Here is a 21,710-nt window from a genome sequence, read left to right on the forward strand (position 1 = left end):
GAGCAGCTACCCGGATGTCCTTTCATTGGGTAATGTTGTACAGCCTGAATGAAGGGACAATGCACCAAAGATCATTAGACAGCACCTTCCAAACCCATGGCCGCTTCCACCTAGAAGGACAAGGGCAGCAGATACATGTGAATGCCTCACCACTAAGTTCCCCTCCAAGCCACTCAGCGTGCTGACTTGGAACTCTTTCACCTTTCCTTCGCAGTCACTGGATCAAAATCCTAGAATTCCCTCCCTCGCGGCATTGTGGGTCAACCCACAGCACGTGGACTGCAGCGATTCAAGAAGGCAGCTCACCTCTCAAGGGGCAACCAGGGGTGGGCAATAAATGCTGGCCCAGCGACACCCATGTCCCACAAATGAGTAAAAATAAATGGAAAGAAAAGCACCTTTTTCTAGAAACAGTTACGGAATGTATGCTGGAATCCCAATTCTAGGAGGTATAACAAAAAGCTGCTTACAATTTTGCCCAGTGTGGTTCGTAAACATCTTTCAGGATTGTGTGTTGCACATCATTCTAAATATTGGCCGTCCCACGTTTTTGCAGGTGATGTGGCTCAATAGTGGCAAACAAAGTTTACCCAGTCGACTAAAAAAAACCTCACCACAATAGCCACTTGCAACAGCAATGAAAGTTCTGCAAGCAGCTTGATGGGTTAGTGCATCAGCGTGACGGTGTGACCCAGAGAACTCAATGACTGTGGGCACTCTAAACATAGGGTGGGGCTGCGTTTGGTTCTCCTCAGCTGAAGGAATTCTCCAGCTAACCCTGCAGCGGTTTATTTGGTGTAGCCGAGAAGTTCCATGGTCCTCAGCACCCCAGAAGCCACATCACACAAGCTTGTTTACTGACTGGAAGAGGTGGGGGCTGGGGGTGGGGGGTGCATTGCAACAACACCATTTTCATAAACATACCAACTCTTTCACTGGTCGAGAAACATCCTGTTCCTCTTGTTGTTTACAAGTTCAGCCCGGGGTCATACGTGCCAATTTGAGACATCATTCTTATCTCTTAGGCATCTCCCACACCATTCTGCAACTTCTAAAGGGGGAGGGGTGGGGTTGAATCTTGCACAACTCATTTCCCAAGAAGAATGCATCTGGAGCCATAGTGCCACCTCAGACGATCTGACCACAGAATCAGTTATGGCACAGGAGGCGGCCATTTGGTCCATTGAGTCCACGCTGCCACCATCCCACTCAGCCCCACTCCCATGCTTGATCTCAGGTGGTGTTTAATCGCTTCAAGCGCCCACCCAATCTTCAAAAGTTATCATCTCCACTTCCACCACCCTCACTGGTACCCAATTCCAGGACTACAACTCGCTGGATTCCTCAAACTGCACCACCCCAACCCAGTGTCAACTCCCTCTGTAGTTTCACTTTCTGATGAACATAGCCACAGAGACCACAGGATGCGGACAGGGACACAGTCACGTGCAGGAAACCTGATCTTCCTCATTTCTGTAATGCACCACACTTCTGAACTGTTCACAATCTCCATGACACAAGCTTTATGACCTCCTTAACCCGTGGCTCAGCAAGATCCTTGAGCATCGCGAGAAAATTGTGCTCCACATCCCCACCCCAGCTGATCAAAGACATTTCAGTGGAGGTCTGGTGATTTAACTAGAATACTGCATTCGTTAAGCTGCCAATCACATCTGTTCCTTCCCCAATTGCCCACAAGAAGATGGTGGTGAGTCACTTTCTGCTGCAGTCCACGTGGTGTTAGAACACCCACATTGCTGTTAGGAAGGAAGTTCCAAGGTTTTCACCCAACCACAGTGAAGGACCAATGTTATGTGGCTGGGAGGGGAACTTGCAAGTGTGGTGTTGCTGTGCTTCTGCTGGCCTTGTCTTGCTGTGTGGTACAGGTCAAGAGTTTGGAAGGTTCCATCAAAGGACTCCAGAGCAGGATGCATCAGTGATGGAGGGAGGGAATTTTGAAGAAGGTGGTGGATGGGATGCCAATCAAGCTGGCTGCTTTTCCTGGATGGAGTTATGCTTCTTGAGTGTTGTTGGAGTTGCTTTCATCCGGGCAAGCAGAGAGTATTGCTGTGCCCTGGGAGATGGCATGCTTTGACAAGCAGGAGGTGAGTTACTTTCTGCACAGTTCCAACCCTCTGCCATAGTATTTCTATCACTGGTCTATTTAAGCTTCTGGTCAATGGCAACACCTGGGATATTGATAATGGGGTATTCAGCTATGGTAATGCCATTGAATGTCAAGGGGAGATGGTAAGGTTCGCTCTTAGAGATGGCCACCAAGCAATGTTACTTGTCATTAAAAGTCCAAACTGGGATGTAGGCCATCGGGCCACAGACCACTTCAGTATCTGAGGAGTTGCAGATGGCACTGAGCATTGTGTAATCAGGAGTGAACATCTCAATTTCTGACCTGAAGAGAGAAGGAAGCAGCTGAAGATGTTTGGGCCTAAGACACTTCCCTGAGGAACTCCTACAGTGATATATCATCCTGGGACTGACATGACTGACCTCCAAACAACCACAACCACCTTCCTTTGTGTCAGGTACGACTCCAACCAGCGGAGCTTTTCCCCCACTATTTCCCATTGACTCCAGTTTTGATGTTACACTCTGTCAAATGCTGCCTTGATGTCAATGGCAGTCAGTCAGTCAGTCCAGCTCTTCGTTCACATTTGGACCAAAACTTAAATGGAGTCAGGAGTCGGGGGAGGGGGCAGTATTTGTTGATGGGGGCTTCGCTGGCTGGGCCAGCATTTATTGCCCATTCCTGTGGACATTTCAAAGTCAGCCACCTCACTATGGATCTGCAGTCACATGTGGGCCAGACCAAGTAAGGATGACAAATTCCTTTCCCTAAAGGACATGATCCTCAGCTCCTGCATCAGCTCCAAACTTCTGATCAAATCAACTCTTCATTTTCTCAATTCCAGTGGATTCAACGCTAGTTTTGAATCTCTCCTTGATATTATTTAGCCTTTGCAGCCGAGGTATTATTCTCACTGTAATATATCTTGGCCAAGTTCCAGAACTGAACACGGTGCTCAAGTCATGGTCGAACTGTGGCTTTGGATATTTGCAAACCAACGCCATGTTATTGAGGCTCAGTGCTCGTATCAACCACTTCCATGGAACAAAGAGGGATAATGGCCAAATTTTTTTAACGCCCTGCCTGCCACGGGAATCAGAGTGGGCGAGGGGCGGACAATGGCAAGGTCCATCGACCTCGGGCAGGATTTTACTATTTTGGGAGGAGCGAGGATGGAAAATCCTGCCCAACCTTTCTGAAGGACAGTGAATCCATCGGAACCCAGCTGATCATCAGTCAGTGCCACCTGAATGGGAACTCTGCCCCCGCCTTCCCGCCAAATCAATACCTTCTGGAGGGGAACTATACCATGCCCCACCCGCGCCGCGCCCCACCCCCCCACCCCCCCCCCCCCGCCCCCGCCCCCCACACACACACACAGTCAGCACCACCTGGAGAGAAACTACACCCCCTCCCCCCTCATCAGTCAGAACACCTCCTGGAGGGGAATTATACCCCAAAATGAGTCTGCACTTCCTTGCAGTGGGGGAAACAAAAAGGTTTTCATGATGAGTTGCCAACAACAACATTAATACACTGAAACGTCTGATAAATACCAACGATGAACACAAACCCATATCAGCAAATGGCTGACTGTCTGGCAGCTGGCAAAGCCAAATCCTGATACTTCCATTGCAACAGACTGTTTCAGAAGACAAATGGCATGCCTTTGGCATCTGTTCTTGCAAGCAGATTATAACTGTGTCACTATCGAGGCAAGAAATTTTGCATATCCCCATCCTCTTGCAGGTCATTAGATTTAAAATACCTTTGGATAGAAAACGTGGAATGGAATTTATGCAAAGATGCAACCACAAGCTTCCAAAGAGCTATTTGAGGATGTTTGTACCTCGTGACAGGATCGACACCATTCATGACATAATGTTTATTTATTAGTGTCACAAGTAGGCTTACACTAACACTGCAATGAAGTTACTAGGAAAATCCCCTCGTCGCTACACTCCGGCGCCTGTTCGGGTACATTGAGGGAGAATTTAGCATGGCCAATCGACCTAACCGACACGTCTTTTGGACTATGGGAGGAAACCCACACAGACGTGGGGACACCCACACAAACAGTGACCCAAGCCAGGAATCAAACCTGGGCCCCTGGCGCTGTGAGGCAGCAGTGCTAACCCACTGTGCCACCGTGCCGGCTCTATTCTTGGTGACTAGATGTTTGCAATTCTTTTCTCAGTCCCTATTCCCAGTTGATTAGCTGTTGAATCAGTCTGCGGGCTCGATCCAAAAGAAGCAATACATTTTGGATGCGATGGATTTGACTGGATCAGAATGGGGTCCACATTGTGCCAGGCTAAAATTACATGCAGCAGTCGGAGATTCAGCCACTGGAAAAGGTACTCAGCTCCCATTGTACTCAATTACACCCATTACATCACGTAGAACTGACAGGTCTGTGCACTGAAGCAACACAAGACAATGTATCAAATTATAATGGACAAACAGCAGTGGTCAGCCAAGTCACAGTGATGGGTGAAACAAGCAGTGATGAAACACATATCTCGAGAACGTTCTGCTGTTCTCTGGTTTGGTCCTGCAACACGTGCAACACCTTCCATTAGTTCAATCAAACTCTGCCTTCAAATAGAAATGTTAATTCTTCTCACAAAAGGTTTTCAATCTACAAAACGTCATCAATGTAGCCCAATCCATCATGCAAACCAGCACCCCCATCCACTGACTGTCTATACTTCCCGCTGCCTCGGGAAAGTAGCCAGCATTATTAAAGGACCGTACGCACCCCGGACATTCTCACTTCCATCTTTTTCCATCGTGAAAAATATACAGAAGTCTGAGGTCACGTACCAACCGACTCAAGAACAGCTTCTTCCCTGCTGCCATCAGACTTTTGAATGGACCTACCTCTCACATTAAGTTGATTTTTCTCTATATCCTAGCTATGACTGTAACACTATATTCCGCACTCCATTCCTTCTCTATGAACAGTATGTTTTATCTGTTTAGCGCACAGGAAACAATACTTTTCATTGTATGCTAATACATGTGACAATAATAAATCAAATCAAATCAAAACCTCTCACCATTCACCACCCACCACCTGAGCTCTTCCCCACTCTTGTCTTTCTGAAGGCACCGAGTTATTGTCAGATGTTGACAGAACTCTGGCACTGAGATTCGAACACACCAGAGGGCATGTTTCACATGCACAACAACTCATCCGAACCCCTTTGAAAATTATTCAGGGAATAATTTTATTAATTATAATTTAGGGTGAGGCAGCCTTTATCTGCAGCCCATGGCATTTAAGCTGCAGTGTCTCATGGACTGCAGTACAAACCTAATGAGAGATAACTTCATGTTCCTTGCAATTATGCACAATAATGGTACACATTTCACCCAAACTCAGTGATACTCATCTAAAATCTTTAACACAGTAATGCATCCCAATGCTTTTCACAGGTGCAGTGCCTAAGCCCAAATTTAACACCAAGTTTCCCAAGGATGACAAAACAATTACTGGCAAAGGGACAAAGTTTTAAAGGAGCATCTTAAAATCGGAAGCTTAAGTTTATTTATTAGTGTCACAAGTAGGCTTCCATTAACACTGCAATGAAATTTCCATGAAAATCCCCTAGTCGCCAAACTCTTGCGCCTGTTCGGGTACACTGAAGGAAAATTTAGCACGGCCAACGCGTCTAACCAGCATGTCTTTCAGGCTCTGGGAAGAAACTGGAGCACTCAGAGGAAACCCACGCCAACACGAGGAGAATGTGCAGGCTCCATGCAGACAGGTGATCCTAACCAGGAATCGAACCCAGGTCCCTGGGGCCATGAAGCAGCAGTGCTAACCACTGAGCCACCCAAGGTGTAAATAAAACAGTGTACGTAAAAATCTAAGACAATGAGGCAGAGAGATTGAGGGAGGTTATTCCAGAGCTTGGGGCCCAGGTAGCTGAAAGCAGAGTGGTTCAAATCAGGAACGTGCAAGGCGGCAGAGTTGGAAGAGCGCAGCGATCTTGACGGGATGTAGAGCTGGAGGACACTGCAGCAATTGGGGAGCAAGGGACTCAGCTGAGTTCAAGGTGCAGCTCATTCTTCTCAGAACTGGCAACTGTGCTCAACTCAAACTTATCTGATAGTTTTCCCAACTGAGAGCGCAACAGGCACATTCCCAGGTCTCCAAACTCCGACTGCAGGAACACGAACTGTACACCTGCTCACTAACCAAACAGCTTCTGGTGTGACACATTGGCACAAAGGTACATGTTACACAGACAACGTGACACACGAAGAAATGGATGAAGAAACAGAATGAAGATGTTGGAAAGGAGCTGATGGAACAAAGAAGACCGAGGGTCTTGGGAGGATGAAAAACAAATGAAACGCTGAAAATGTGGACAAGATTAAAAGCTTTTATTTTACAGTAGCTCACCTTCACAGTAAGTCAGCACACACCAATGACAAAGCCAAGCACACACACACACAGCCTCGCTTTGTGAGACACACTCACTGTCTCTGGAGCCACTTCTGCACAACCCCAGTAACAAGGATTTGATGAAGCAGTTTGCTCTGACGGCTGACGGACCCTCTAACACCTGCTAGTCCCACTTGAGAATTCACTGCCGCTCCCTCGGAGGTGATGTCCCAGTGTGTTCAGTCCCTGTGACAGCTCACAGAGTTAAGGGCTGCACGTCCTTCTAATTCAGTCAAGGACTTGCACCAGGCAGGTTGTAACCAAGCACAGGGAACCTCCACAGATAGGCAGAAAATGTGCCGCTTGACATTGCCCGTTCACCGGGAGCAGTGAAATCTTTGCCCGTGTGTGTTATCGTTGGAAGATTTCTGCTCATTTGTTTATTGCCACGAGGAGTGTTTTCACACCTCGCTCGGCACAAGAGCTTGGGAATAAACGACCGCAAAGCGAGCTTGTTGGTGTGCAACCTTGGCCGAGCAAAAGAGAATTCAGGCACCACGCGCGCACCCACCAAATGTCCAAGGAGGAAGGAGATGGTCCACCAACAGCCTGCAGACATTGTGGGTCAAAGCACAAATGCACATTCCTTCTTACCTTCTGAAGGAGCTGAATATTCTGGTTTAACAGCAGTTGTGGATTGGTTGGAGCACTCAAAGTACTCAGTGTCCTCCTCCACCTCGGTTTTCACCTCTTGGCAGCCGTGTTTGTGATTGACCGATGTGGTGGAGGCCAGTTTCTCCTCGTCAGTGGCGTGTCTCTCCCTGTGGGCAATGTCAGGGACTTGGCAGCTCTCCACTGGCTCTGCATCCTGAAATATACATCACATGCACTGTTTGTTTCTTCATAAGGAAAAAAAACCCAGCTATTATCTACAACTATCTATCAGCTGCTAAGGTGATCAGGCGCTGGTCATTGCTGTCTGTTTGTGTGGCCCATGTTCATTCGTCCCCTATTAAGTCTCACAGAATCCCAAGAGGAAAAAAAGAGGCCATTTGGCCCATCCAGTCTCCACTGACTTACCCAGACCCTCTCCACAACCCTAACCCTGGAACCCACACATTTGCCACGGCTAATCCATCTAACTTACACATCTTCGGACACCATGGGGCAATTTAACATGACCAATCCATCAAACCTACACATCTTGGGACACGATGGGGCAATTTGGCATGGCCAATCCACCTAACCTGCATATCTTTGGACTGTTGAAAGAAACCCAAGGCGTAAGATATAGGAGCAGAGTTAGGCCATTTGGCCCATCAAGCTTACTCCGCCATTCAATCATGGCTGACACGATTCTCATCCCCATTCTCCTGCCTTCTCTCCGTAACCATCGATTCCCCTTATTGATCAAGAACCCATCTCTGTCTTAAAGACACTCAGTGACCTCGTCTCCACAGCCCTCTGTGGCAATGAGTTCCACAGATTTATCAAACCCAGTGACTGAAGAAATTCCTCCTTATCTCAGTTTTAAAGGAGCGTCCCTTCATGCTGAGGCTGTGCCCTCGAATTCTAGCCTCTCCTCGAGTAGAAACATCCTCGCCGTGTCCACTCTTTCTAGGCCTCTCAGTATGCTACAAGTTTCAATTCGAGCTCTCCCCCCATCCTTCTAAACTCCGTCGAGTATAGACCCAGACTCCTTCACTGCTCCTCATATGACAAACCCTTCATTCTTGAGATCATTCTTGTGAACCTCTTCTGGAACCCCCCTCTGAGGTCAGCACATCCTTCCTGAGGGCTGGGGCCCAAAACTGCTCACAACCCAAGCAGACACGGGGAGAGCATGCAGACTCCGCACAGACAGACAGTCTGACCAACACCATACCACACCACACTTCCAACCTCCCCACTTTAAGGCAGATAGCTATTTCTAAACACAGTGGTTCAGAAGCTTGGGACACCAGATATAACTTCCAATTTTTGGGCAGCCTGCAAGCTTCTTTGAGTTTTCACACCATATCAATGTACCGGCAAGGGAAGCTCCTATCTGCCAGTTTGGAGCTGAGAAAGTGAGCTCCGGCAGTCACTTTGACAAGTGAATCATCAGCAAGTGTCTTTGGTGAGGGAGCCTACAACAGAAGCTCAGCTGATTACGCCCCAGACCTGTTGCAACGTACGAATGCAAGGCAAGATAAGGGGAGAACCAGCGAGAGGTCATTCCCCTCTGCAAGTAACAAGAGCTGCTTTTCACTTCTGTCTCCCAAATGCAAAATGTTACTTAATGCTGATGAACCCAGACATGTAAAATTACACAACATTCTGAAATAACAGAGAGCAGGGTTTAAAATTCATAAAGTCACATCAATAACAGGACAGGGGTTAAAACTGTAAGGGATGGACAGGGGGAGGAAAACATACTTGGGTGTAGGACAGAAAATTCTTCCTATTGAGAATTTTAGATCAAAAGCCTGAGTTTCAGATTTCAATTTTTTCTTGACGATAATATCTGCCCTGTTTCCCCTGGGCTGATTATTATTTTGCCACTTGCTGCACCAATTCATTCTCCATCTTAAGTCTCCCTTGAAGAGGGTCCTTCTCTCCTCGGAGCACAGTCGAAGGGAGATATATTCATTGTGGGTGACTCATTGTTAGGAGAAATGCCCTGGGGAATGGAGGGGGCAGAGGGGTGGCGGCATTATAGACCCCTACAATTATGATCCTGTCAAAGGTTTCCAGTTTACAGAAACTTAGGGAATGTTGAAAAGCCTGGACAGAGGGGATGAGGGGAAGATGTTTCCAACAGCTGGCGACACTAGGATTCGAAGGGCACAGCTTCAGAATGAAGGGACGACCCTTGAGAACTGAGATGAGGAGGAATTTCTTCAGCCGGAGGCTTGGGTGAATCTGTGGGATTCATTGCCACAGAAGGCTGTGGAGGCCGGGTCATTGAATGTGTTTGAGACAGAGGTAGGTAGCTTCGTGATCAAAGGTGAGGGGAAAAGGTAGGAGAATGGGGTTGAGAAACTTATCAGCCATGATTGAATGGCGGAGCAGACTCAATGGGCCGAATGGCCTAATTCTGCTCCCCAACTTATGGTCTGAAAGGTGCAGGTTTTACCACTGCAACTGGAGGAATCTATGCTGGCAATGACACAGTTAAAAGGTTACTATGCTTGAATTGTAAAGAATGAAGAGGTGTCGCCAATAAACAATTTCAACAAGTAGTTACTGAACCTTGCACCGAACATGGTTTGAACATGAGGTCATAATGAGACATCATAAAGCCACTGTAAATATTCCTGATTTTGATGACACCGAGATGTCAAAACAGCTCCATTCGTACTCCAGCAGGCAAACTGGGAGCCAATCACACACAGGCTTGTTGCTGTTTGGAGTCGTTATGTAGTCAAGTCTCCAAAATTCAATCCCCACTTCTTGGCTTTGAACACCATTTCATCTTTTGAGCACAACAGTGTCATCAATTTCAGAGCCATTAAAACATACTTCCTTCACGGACCCCAGGTAGCATGGGGGAAGACTTGCAGAGAAACAGAGAAACTCGCAATATAGGAGGAAGCTATTCAGTCCATCGTGCCCGTGCTGACTCTTTGAAAGAGCAGTTGTGCTTACTCCCACATCCTTGACCTTTTTGTCCACAACCCTGTAAAATTCCTCATCCAAAATTATAACTGAGCGTACGTTCAGCATCTTACAACTGGACACCTTTCCTCATGATCAGAATTGATCCCTGCTGTCACACTTTGATCACTCTTGTGGGCCAATCTTTTCCAATAAAACTGACCACATGTTAAACTGCCTGTGTAAACATTGTAGTGGCACCCTCCCACCAGCAGTGACACTCTACTTCACTATCTCTTGTTGTTGTGCTCCAGCCTGATCTTGCCCAAATTGCTTTTGATTTAACGATTTAACGATTTTTTTAAAAAAAAAATATGACATAGCAAAAAGAGATGAAAAGGAGAAGATTAAAATGAGGATGGAATTTTTGCCTTGCATTCCCAATAATGTCTCCCTCTCTGCCAGTGCACTGGAAGAATATAGTTGCTCCCAACTTCCCCCAGTGACACTGCCATGGGAGACTTGACTGCTAATTTCATTGTTCTCTTTCTTATCCTTTAGCAATTCTTGTTCTTTCAGGTCTCAACCAGATAAATTGTTGTTGTTGTTACTGGGTTTCTTATTTTGACACTGTGGTGTACAACTGGCAAACCACCAGGTAACAGAGGTCAACTTTTATGCATCTGCCAATGACAATACCCAGAACAACACACCGCATTGCAGCAAAGCAAGGGTGGCTGTGTTGCACAGTTGAGGGTGGCTTGCAGTGAAACCCATTGCAAGCGGTCTCTTCACCTGCTGGGAGCTGTGCTTTAAATGGGCTATTTCACGTGATAGACTTCAAAAAGGCTGAACCCCCTCAGGTGATGGTCTCCAAAGCACCTCCTCCTCCTTTGGTTGAGGAAAAAGCAGACCAAGAGGGCTTGTTGCTTGAAATCACACCTTATCAGGAACTTGCCTTTCACAGCACAACAAAGCTGAGAGCAGTTGTGGGTTTAAGCCAGTGCCTTGACAATGCAGAGAGATAGTAATGCAACATTTCCACAGGGAGTTATTTATATCAATGATTTCAATGAGAATTTAGGAAGCATGGTTGCTAACTCTGCAGATGACACCAAGATTGGTGGCAGAGTGGACAGGGAAGAAGGTTATCTCAGATTGCAATGGGATCTTGAGAAATTGGGCCAGTGGGCTGATGAATGGCAGATGGAGTTTAATTTAGATAAATGAGAGGGGATGCATTTGGGAGATCAAATCGGGAAAGGACTTACTTAGTTAATGGTAGTGTGTTGGGGAGTTATATAGAACACAGAGATCTAGGGGTACAGGTTCATAGCTCCCTGAACGTGGAGTCACAGGTGGACAGAGTGGTGAAGGCAGCATTCGGCATGCTTGGTTTCATTCATCAGAATACTGAATACAAGAGTTGGGACGTCTTGTTGAAGTTGTACAAGACATTGGTAAGGCCACACTTGGCATAGTATGTGCAGTTCTGGGCACCCTATTATAGAAAGGATATTATTAAATGAGAGAGAGTGCAGAAACGATTTACTAGTATGCGAACAGGACTGAGTTATAAAGGAGAGGCTGGATAGACTGGGACTTTTTCCCCTGGAGTGTAGGAGGCTGAGGGGTGATCTTGTAGGAGGGCTATAAAATAAAGAGGGGCACAGATCAGCTAGATAGTCAATATCTTTTTCCAAAGGTAGAGGAGCCTAAAACTAGAGGGCATAGGTTTAAGGTGTGAGGGGAGAGATACAAAGTGGCCCCAGGGGCATGTTTTTTTCACACACAGAGGGTGGTGAGTGTCTGGAATGAGCTGCCAGAGGTTGGAGTAGAGGGGGTACAATTTTGTCTTTTAAAAAGCATTTAGACAGTTACATGGATAAGATGGGTATGGAGGGATATGGGCCAAATGTGGGCAACTGGGACTAGCTTAGTGGTAAAAACTGGGCGGCATGGACAAGTTGGGCCGAAGGGCCTGTTTCCATGCTGTAAACCTCTGACTCTATGAATTACACTCTGTTTGCTGCCACAGCAGCAGGAGACTGAGTGAACCCTCCTGCAATCCCTGGGAAAAACAGCGGTTGTTCACATGACAACACAGCTCTAAGTATGGGCAATGCTGATTTTTAATTTCACAATCTCAAACTTTGTAAACAAAAGCTGGTGCTTAACATGGTGTGTGTGTGTGTGTGTGTGTGTGTGTGTGTGTGTGTGTGTGTGTGCGCGCGCACATGCGCTTGTGACACGCGACATTCCCGTCCCACCTAATTACAGCCTGAACATCAATTTCTCCCACTGTGGTATTTAAGATGCTGGCAAGCTTCAAATTGTGCCTTGGGACTGTGTTGGAGTCACACTGTTCTTTTGTCTTAGAGGAGGAGGAAACAACATTTTTAGCAAACAAGGAATGCAAATCAGTGTTCCATCGACTGTGCTCATTTTATTTAGAGTTAGATCAGGGGTGATGCGGAGGTGAAATTTTAAAGAGTTGCGGCACCATCAATGCAGGAGACGTGGCCAATTGTTCACCCCTGAGCTTGACTCAAATTGCTAGCCCACCCATCACACTTCGCAGTGACAAATTACATGGGAGGCATTGACAGAGATGGCAGGCATTGCTACATTTAATTCGTCATCATTCAGAACACTTGCCAGAATGTTCTCTCCTTGACAACTATACAACCACCATTTTGTCCTGTTTCAATCTTTAAATCTTCACCCATTTCTACAACTCGCCTTCCCGTGTAACATCTTCAACAGCAACCACCTGCATTCGCATTGCGCCTTTAACATAATAACAAAGGTCCCCGAGGCACTTGGGGCTGGGGATCGTTTTCCACTGGGGCTGCATTCAGGGGGGATCTCAGGACAACTGAGATGGTTCTAACAAAAAAAAAACAGGCCAATCTCAAGGGAGAGGGGGAGAGGGAGGAATTCTACAGCAGAGCTGAAGCCGCAGAACTGAAGCCGCAGAACTGGGGTGTTCGACAGGCCAGAATAGGAACAGCAAAGGTATCAGGGAGGGCCGAAAGAGGGGTGAGGCCACAGAGGGACTGGAAAACAAAGATGGGAACTTGTAACATCAGGGCATTGGCAGATCGGGAGTCAATATACGTCAGCGAGCAGCGTGGGACCTGTCCCTATGAGAATACAGGGAGCAGGCAAGAGCTCAGAACAAGCACAAATTTATGTAGGGTGGGAGATGGGAGGCCAGTCAGAAAAGCATTGGGATATTCAGCGTGAGGGCTAACATGTACAACCAAAAATGTGAAACTTGTTAAAATGGAAATCGTTCTGAACTAGGCCATCATGCTTTTTGCATAGCCTTTGTCTTGACCACAGCAGACAGGCAAGCAGTGATCACACCAACTGCCGTGTTTCAACAGAAACCAGCAGAGGGCAGCACCACACCAGATTCCAGCTGATGCAGTGTTCACATCTGCGTGGCTCACAGCAAGCTCAGGGCCCAGTCCAAATTCTCCCAATCAAATGAAACAGAGACAATGGGTAAATGGTGGCTAAAACAGGTGGAACCAGATACCATTGAGAAATGTTTCTCTCCCATGGCTTTTCTAACTTTGTGCGCTGAGGATAGTACACTCCCGAGGATGTATCTGTGGGCAATTTCACTGCAGAGACAGAGATAGATTTGCCCGACATTGCATTTTTCACATATAAATTGTCAACAGCCCAATTCACTTGTGACCAATCTGACCCAGTCCTTTTCTGGATAATCCCTCATTGTTTATATATAATAAACAATTTGGAGGAAAATGCAACTGGTTTGATTAGTAATTTTGCGGATGACACAAAGATTGGTGGATTTGCAGATAGTGATGAGGATCATCTGAGGATACAGCAGGATATAGATTGATTGGAGACTTGGGCAGAGAGATGGAGTTTAATCCGGACAAATGAGAGATAATGCATTTTGGAAGGTCTAATACAGACAGGAAATATGCAGTAAATGGCAGAACTCTTTAGAGTATTGTTAGGCAAAGGGATCTGGGTGTACAAGTACACAGGTCACTGGAAGTGGCAATGCAGGTGGAGAAGGTAGTCAGGAAGGCATAAGGCATGCTCGCCTTCATCAACCAGGGCATTGAGTTTAAAAATTGGCAAGTCACGTTGCTGCTTTATAGAACCTTAGCTAGGCCGCACTTCGAATAGTGTTCAATTCTGGTCACCACACTGCCAGAAGGATCTGGAGGTTTTGGAGAGGATACAGATAAGATTTACCAGGATGTGGCCTTGTGTGGAGGGCATTAGCTGTGAGGAGAAGTTGGAGAAACTTGGTATATTCTCACTCGAATGACAGAGGTTGAGGGGCAACCTGACAGAAGTCGACATGATTATGATAAGCATGGACAGAGTGGTTAGCCAAAAGCTTTTTTGCAAAGTGGAAGAGTCAATTTCTAGGGGACAGAGGTTTAAGGTGCGAGGGACAAGGTTTAAAAGGAGATGTACAAGGCAAGCTTTTCTTGTTTTTTTCTACACAGAGGTGGTGGGTGCCTGGAACTTGCTATTGGGGGAGCTAGGAGAAGCGGATATGATAGTGACTTATAAGGGGCATCTTGACAAATACATGAATAGGATGGAGTGGAGGGATATGGTTCCCAGAAGGAGCAGGGGTTTTAGGCGAGTTGGACAGCATGGTTGATGTAGGTTTGGAGAGCCGAAGGGCCTGTTCCTGTGCTGTAATTTTCTTTGTTCTTTGTTTAGCATAACTTGCGTGTGGAATTTACTTCTAAAAAAAATTCGAATCAACATATGGGAAGGAACGAGATGGAAATGCCCCACATCAACTTCTCTGTACCCCTCCTTGGGGCAGTCTCATGGAAGCTTAGCATCAGTTATATTCATTCACCTCTCTGACTGCCCATCACGACAATGCTGCCTCAACTGACCGCTCCTTCAATAATGTACATCTGAAGACAAGCTTAAAAACTGGACAAGGTCATTCCGATAGACAAAGTGTTTACAAAGGAGAAACACGGTGCAGAGGACCAAGCCCTGAAATGGTGAATAAAATGGTACCATAAATGACTAAACAAGTTAATTCAGTGGAAAAAGGGACAAAATGCTGAGATCCTGACCAGGACTGAGCAATGGATTCTTCAGGAGCTGAGAGGCACTGCTGGCAGGATATCAGGAACTATGAGTCAAAGTCCCAGGACTCAATGAGGAGATATCTCTGCACTCAATTGTGGACCTGGGGAATTCTCTACTGTACTGAAGTCTTTTCAATAGATCTTTAGACACTCACGACACACAGGTAGTAGGAAGAGGCAATGGCCGAGTGGGATTATCACGAGACTATTCATCCAGAAACTCAAAATGTTCTGGGGATCCGGGTTCGAATCCCACCATGGCAGCTGGTGGAATTTGAATTCAACAAAAAGAAAAGCTGGAATTTAGAATCTAATGATGACCGTGAAACCAGTGTCGGAAAAACCCATCTGGTTCACTGGCGTCCTTGAGGGAAGGAAATCTGCCGCCCTTACCCAGTCTGGCCTACATGTGACTCCAGAGCCACAACCAAGAGGTTGACTCTTAACTGCCCTCCAAGGGCAACTAAGGATGGACAAGAAATGCTGCCCAGTCCATGTCCCATGAACAAATTTTAAAAAATCAGCAATGTTAAATGGTGGACCAGATTGAAAGGTCAAATAACCCCTACTTTTGCTCCAATTTATGATGGGATACGTTCTGGGATCTCTGGGGAGAGGGAGGGAAGAGGAAAAACTAACATCTGCAGCCCTAGAAATTCTCCTTTGGGTTTCTGTTGACATGTGACAGTCAGTGTATTTCACTTGAAAACCCCAAAGTGCAGAAAAAGGCCATTCAGCCCATTGAGTCTGCACTGGCAACATTGTCACCTCTGCCCTATCCCTGTAACCCCACATATTTACCTCAGTAATCCTTCAAACCTACATATCATGGAACACTAAGAAGCAATTTAGCATGGCCAATGCACCTAACCTGCACATCTTTGGAAGGAAACTGGAGCCCCCCCCCACCCCCCGGAGGAAACCCACCCAGACACAGGGAGAACATGCAGACTCTGCACAGGCAGTGACTCAGGAATCAAAACCGGCTCCCTGGCACCAAGAGGCAGCAGTGTTAACCACTGTGCCGCCCATAATAACATATTTTCAACAGCTAGGCAGAGCTAAGGTTGGTAATCATTCATTAAAACAAGAAATTAATGAATACCTAGAAAATATCCAGCGGTTGCCAATATTGTGGATTTCAGAAAGGAAGACTACAGCTCTCCAGGAGCTGATAGTTACAACAGATGCAGACGATGTATCAGATGCCTTTGACATTCCGTGTGAAGTGTGCATGTTCTCCGACTCTGCATGGGTTCCTCCAGGTGCTCTGGTTTTCTCCCAGAGATGTGCAGGTTAGGTTGATTGGCCATGTTAAATTGCCCCTTAGCGTCCCAAGATGTAGGCTAGCAGGGTAAATACGTGAGGATTACATTTTGGGTGAGAGTCAGTGCAGACTTGATGGGCCGAATGGCCTCCTTCTGCACTGCAGGGGTTTTATAACAAGGTACTACACTAGGAGACTGTCGCAGAAGATCGAGGCGAAGGGAAGACAGCAAATTGGACTCATAATTCCCATTCCCTCAGTGTGGCAGTGCTGTCCCATCGGGATCTGTTCTGCCGCTGCCTCACATGGCCTTGCACACTGCTTGCCAAGTTTGCAGATGGGAGCAGAGGTACAAGGGAACAGGGGATACTGATTAGAGGCTAGAATAGGTAAAAAAAATTGTCAGATCGAACTCCATTTCAGCTGGTACTTCTCAGCTTACAACAGTGTACTTTGTCCAGGGAAAATCAGGCTCTCGTGCAGAAGCGTGCGGTGGGCTTGGTTTTACAACAAATCAAAAAGGAGAACCCCAGGCACATCAAGTCTTGCTGCAAGAGGTGCAGAAATTAGAAGGTGAAATCTAATGGTCAGTCTACATAAACTCTTGCAGGGCCACAGCTGGAATATCAGGGAGGCAGTGGTGTAGTGTTTAAACTAGTATTCCAGAAACTCAGCATAATGTCCTGGGGATTCAAATCCCACCAAGGCAGATGGTGACATTTGAAGGTGATAAAACTCTGGGGTTAAAAGTCTACTGATGACAATGAAATCGCTGTAAAAACTCATCAACACAGAAACTAGAAGCAGGAGTCGGCCATTCGAGCCTTCTCCGTCATTCATTTTGATCATGGCTGATCATCGAATTCAATGTCCTGATCCCCCCGCCCCCTTCCCCTCATATCCCTTTAGCCCCAAGAGCTATATCTAATTCCCTCTTGAAATCAGACAACGTTTTGGCCTCAAGTTCACTAATACCCCTTAAGGGAGGGGATCTGCCATCCTTCCCTGGTCTACGTGACGCACAGCAATGTGGTTGACTCCTAAATGCCTTCTGGAACGGCCAAGCAAGTCACTCAGTTGGAGGGCAATTAGGGATGGACAACAAATACTTGCCCAGCCAGCGATGTCCACATCCCATCACAGGACTTCATAAAAAAATGGCGCGCAGTTTGGGCCTTCAGGAAATCCACAGAGGTGGGAGAGAGAATGAGAACATCAGAGATTCGCCTGGTTTGAGGCAATACAAATGAAGCAGGGAGAGTTAAAACTCTGAAGCTGTCTTTTCATTTGCATAAACAAGATTCTGAGGTCACTTGAGAGGGGCGTTTAACACTGTGAGGAATAATATGTTTGGCATTACTGGGTGTGACATTCCTGTGTGTGCGCGCAAAAATAAATTCTCCACTCCAGTTTATATTGCTGTGGAAGATGTGCGTTCCATATAATTATTTTGCAGAGAGTTTAGTCATTAGAAAATATCATAGGAGCTCCTTGCTACCTACAAAGCACAGGGGTCATTAATATAGAATTCTACAGGGCAGGAGGTGGTCATTCGGCCCATCGAGTCTGCACCGGCAACAATCCCACCCAGGCCCTATCCCCATAACCCCATGCATTTACCCTAGCTCGTCCCCCTGACCCTAAGTGGCAATTTAGCACGGCCAATCTCCTCACCTGCACATCTCTGGACTGGGGGAGGAAACTGGAGCACCCGGAAAAAAACCCACACAGATATGGGGAGAATGTACAAACTCCACACAAACAGTGACCCAAGCCAGGCACCAAACCCAGGTCCTTGGTGCTGAGAGGCAGCAGTGCTAACCACTGTGCCGCCCGATGTTATTACGTGATAAATACTTTGTGTTTTTTTTCTCTCTAAGTGTTTTCGCCCCTTTATTAATCCCTTTGCTCCCCACAAGTTAATCAGATGCCAATCCATGTTGCAAGACATCCCTTCTAATTTCATACAAACCCTACCCTATCACTGCATATATTTTATACCTTTTAAACTACAACGCTGGAGTGTTTTCCTTCTGTTTCAGCAAATTAACCAAGTGCAACAGCTTCATGCTACCTCACCCCAGCTGGGCTCTGCTGTGTTTCCAGCACCAGCAAGTGCAGCCGACACACGCTCCTAACGGCCAGAGTTAGGGAGCCGTGTGGAAAGTCTCCGACAACGAGCAGCAGCAGGAGCAGAAAATGATCACGGAGCAGTTTTGTGTTTTCTTTTTAAAAAAAAGCAACACCCTGGCAGCTCACATTCAAAGCGACTGGGAGCAAAGTCAAGACTGCAGCTGCCTCTCTGGGCACGGAATGAAGAGTAAACCTTTCCAGTCTGTGATCGCAACTCAGTACATGGACATAACTCTCTCCCAGCCATCACACCTTATTTGTATTCTTGGCATGTTAGTGAAGTTGCAGAACTTGCGCACAACTTTCTGGCTGGCTCTCTCTCTGCCAAACATTTGCACTTGGAAGGATCTTGAGTTGAGCCCCACTCCAAGACAATGCCACACAATCAAGCTCTTGTCCTTATCGCTTCCCTGCATCTGGTGTGATTGAAGTTTTAATCTCCAGATTAAAGTCAATTTTTGAAGGCTTTCACCAAGTTCAATTGTATTTGGAAAGGCTGAACTCAGCAAACCATTTCGCTGATACTAGTTGAGGGGCACAAGGGCTTGTTTTAAATGCATGACAACTGTCGATACAGAAAACTAGGATCCTCCACATCACACAAACATTAAAGCTTAATTCTGTTTCTCCAATGTGTATTCAGCCACTCCATATTCCCAGCAGGAATGCAGGTCAGAGAACTGGCATTCTCAATGTGTCTGGGCAGAGGGATCTGGGTGTCATTGTTTATGAATCGCAGAAAGTCAGTATGCAGGTGGCAGCATGTAATAAAAAAAGGCAAATGGGATGTTGGCAATCTATTACAGAAGGGACTGGAGGTTAGGAGTAGAGAAGTGTTGTTTTAATTGTACAGGGTGTTGGTGAGACCACATCTGGAGTACTGAGTCCAGTTTGGGTCTCCTGATTTGAGGAGAGAACGGCAGTGGAGGCCGTTCAGAGGAGGGTTCACCAGACTGATTCCATGGTTGAAAGGGTTGACGTACGAGAAGAGGTTAAACAGTTTGGGTTTGTATTTGCTGGAGTTTAGAAGGATGAGCAGGGATCTGATCGAGGTATATAAAATACTGAAAGGGGTTATATAGAGTAAATGTAGACTAAACGTTTCCTCTTATGGGGCAATTTCGAACAAGAGGTCACAGGTATAGGTTGTGAGGTGGTGGATTAAAACTCAGATGAGGAGGAGCTACTTCCCAGAGGGTGGTGAATTTGTAGAACTTGCTGCCCCCATAGCGCGGTGAAGCCTGAATCATCGAATGGTTTCAAGAGAGAGACAGATATTTCTGAGGGTTAAAGGGATTTGGGGAACAGGTAGGGAGGTGGATTTGACACCTGGGGAGGGTGGGATCAGCCATGGTCTGATTGAATGGTGGAACAGGCTCGAAGGGCTGAATTTGCCAACTTCTGCTTCTAATTCGTATATTCTAGTGCTAAGACACTCCAAGTGTGGGATTGGTGAATTTGAGTTTCTGAGGAGCGCGCAGTTGCTATCCATCAAGAGCACGGATGCCATTTCAGCAAAACAACTGCATAAAGGAATGCCAAGTGTTCATCTCTTTCTCACTCCATCTTGTACACTCTTGTCATTCCTCGATTCTCATCTTCATCTTCAAAAGCTTCCTGCTCACCCCGATCTCTTTTGAACCCTGCACTCCTCGAGTACCAATAACTTAGGATTTCAATCACTCTACTAGCGGGGGCCGTACCTACTGATGCGCAGACTCAAGACGCTGGAATTTCCTCCACACATCTGTCCATCTTGCTCTCTTTCTTCAAGAACTCCTGAAAAACCATCAACAAGCGTTTGGCCACCTCTCCCAATGTCTCCTTCTGTGATTCAGTGTCAAACTTAGTTCAATAACTCTCCTGCAGGGCACTTTGGGATGTTTTACCATGTCAAAGGAGCCAGATACATCAAAGTTGCTGTGCATGGAGAAGAAATAGGTTTTCCAAACCCAACCGTAGGGATGGAAACCAAATTCTGCAGCTCCAAGCCAAGCTGCCCACGTGAAGAGGGGCATGTTCCCAATCTGATTGTGACATTCCGAAATCTCATTCCTGTGTAGGCAGCTTGTGATGTGGGCATGTTATTTTCAGTAGACAATGAACCGATTGACCTCGCTGTCTACTCAGTAGTGTAGCCGTGTCTGCTTTCAGCGACCTGACTCCTCTCTGTGCTTTCCCTTGTTCTGTTCAGTGACTGGTGGCCAGACAACGTCACTGGAGCTGGGGGGGCGGGGGGGGGCCTTATTGAGGTTTATAAAATGGTGAGGGGCATAGATAGGGTGAATACCCAAGGTCTTTTCCCCAGGGTAGGGGAGTCCAAATCTAGAGGGCATATGTTTAAAAAAAGACAGAGGGAAAGATTTAAAAAAAAGGGACCTGAGGGTGTTGCATATGTGGAATGAGCTGCCAGAGATGATGGTAGAGGTGGGTACCATTACAACAGCCGAAAGACTTTTGGACATGTACGTGGATGGGAAAGGTTTTGAGGGGGAGCGACCAAACAGAGGCAAATAGGACAAGTTCAGTTTAGGAAACCTGGTCAGCAGAGCTGAGTTGGGCCGAAGGGCCTGTTTCTGTGCTGTACTTCTCTATGAGTGTATGGTCTTCATTTCAGCTGGAGAAAGGAGTTTGGAGATTCTCCACCATCTGTGTTGCCCATCAGTGACCCGTCCCAGGCCCTGCGCTGCCAAATGCCAAATCTCTCCGCAATGAGAATCAGTGTGGGTTCCAAAAATTCAGCAAGCTGTTTACAGCAAAGGCCACAGGAATAACTGGAATGCATGTGATGAAGATTGCAATCTGCGTCGCTCAGAAACCTGTACCCAAATCCCTCCCTGCCACCTTTGAGATCCACTGACCTTTCTCTGTCCTACTTCATATCAACTTGACTAAAGGCACCGTATACAATCCTCTGCTGTTGGTTTGGGTTTGTTCTCTAAACCTTCAGCCAAAGGTTTGGGGTGGGACAAGTGTTTGACTTCAAATAGATAAGGATCAAGCTGGCATTGTTCCCCATGAATATTTTTGGTCATGCCTCTCCATTGGGTCTTCAGTTGAGGCAGTCCTCAGCTCTTGCAGTCCCTTCTTAAACCTTTCCACCCGTCTCCTGCTCTGAAGACTTGCCTCGAG

General features: G+C 46.6%; 1 protein-coding gene across 3 annotated transcripts in view; it reads right to left on the bottom strand.

Annotated features, from left to right (window-relative positions):
- tacc1 (transforming, acidic coiled-coil containing protein 1) overlaps positions 1–21,710 on the bottom strand; it is a 106,199-nt gene that overhangs the window by 14,548 nt on the left and 69,941 nt on the right. For all 3 annotated transcript variants that reach the window (XM_080216914.1, XM_080216915.1, XM_080216913.1), the window contains one exon: positions 7,137–7,350. In XM_080216914.1, coding sequence (XP_080073040.1) covers positions 7,137–7,350 — 214 coding nt within the window. The remainder of the gene's footprint in view (positions 1–7,136; positions 7,351–21,710) is intronic.

Source organism: Carcharhinus amblyrhynchos, chromosome 34 (genome assembly GCF_965287045.1).
Source record: "Carcharhinus amblyrhynchos chromosome 34, sCarAmb.v2.hapA, whole genome shotgun sequence".
In the NCBI taxonomy this organism is placed as follows: Eukaryota; Metazoa; Chordata; class Chondrichthyes; order Carcharhiniformes; family Carcharhinidae; genus Carcharhinus; species Carcharhinus amblyrhynchos.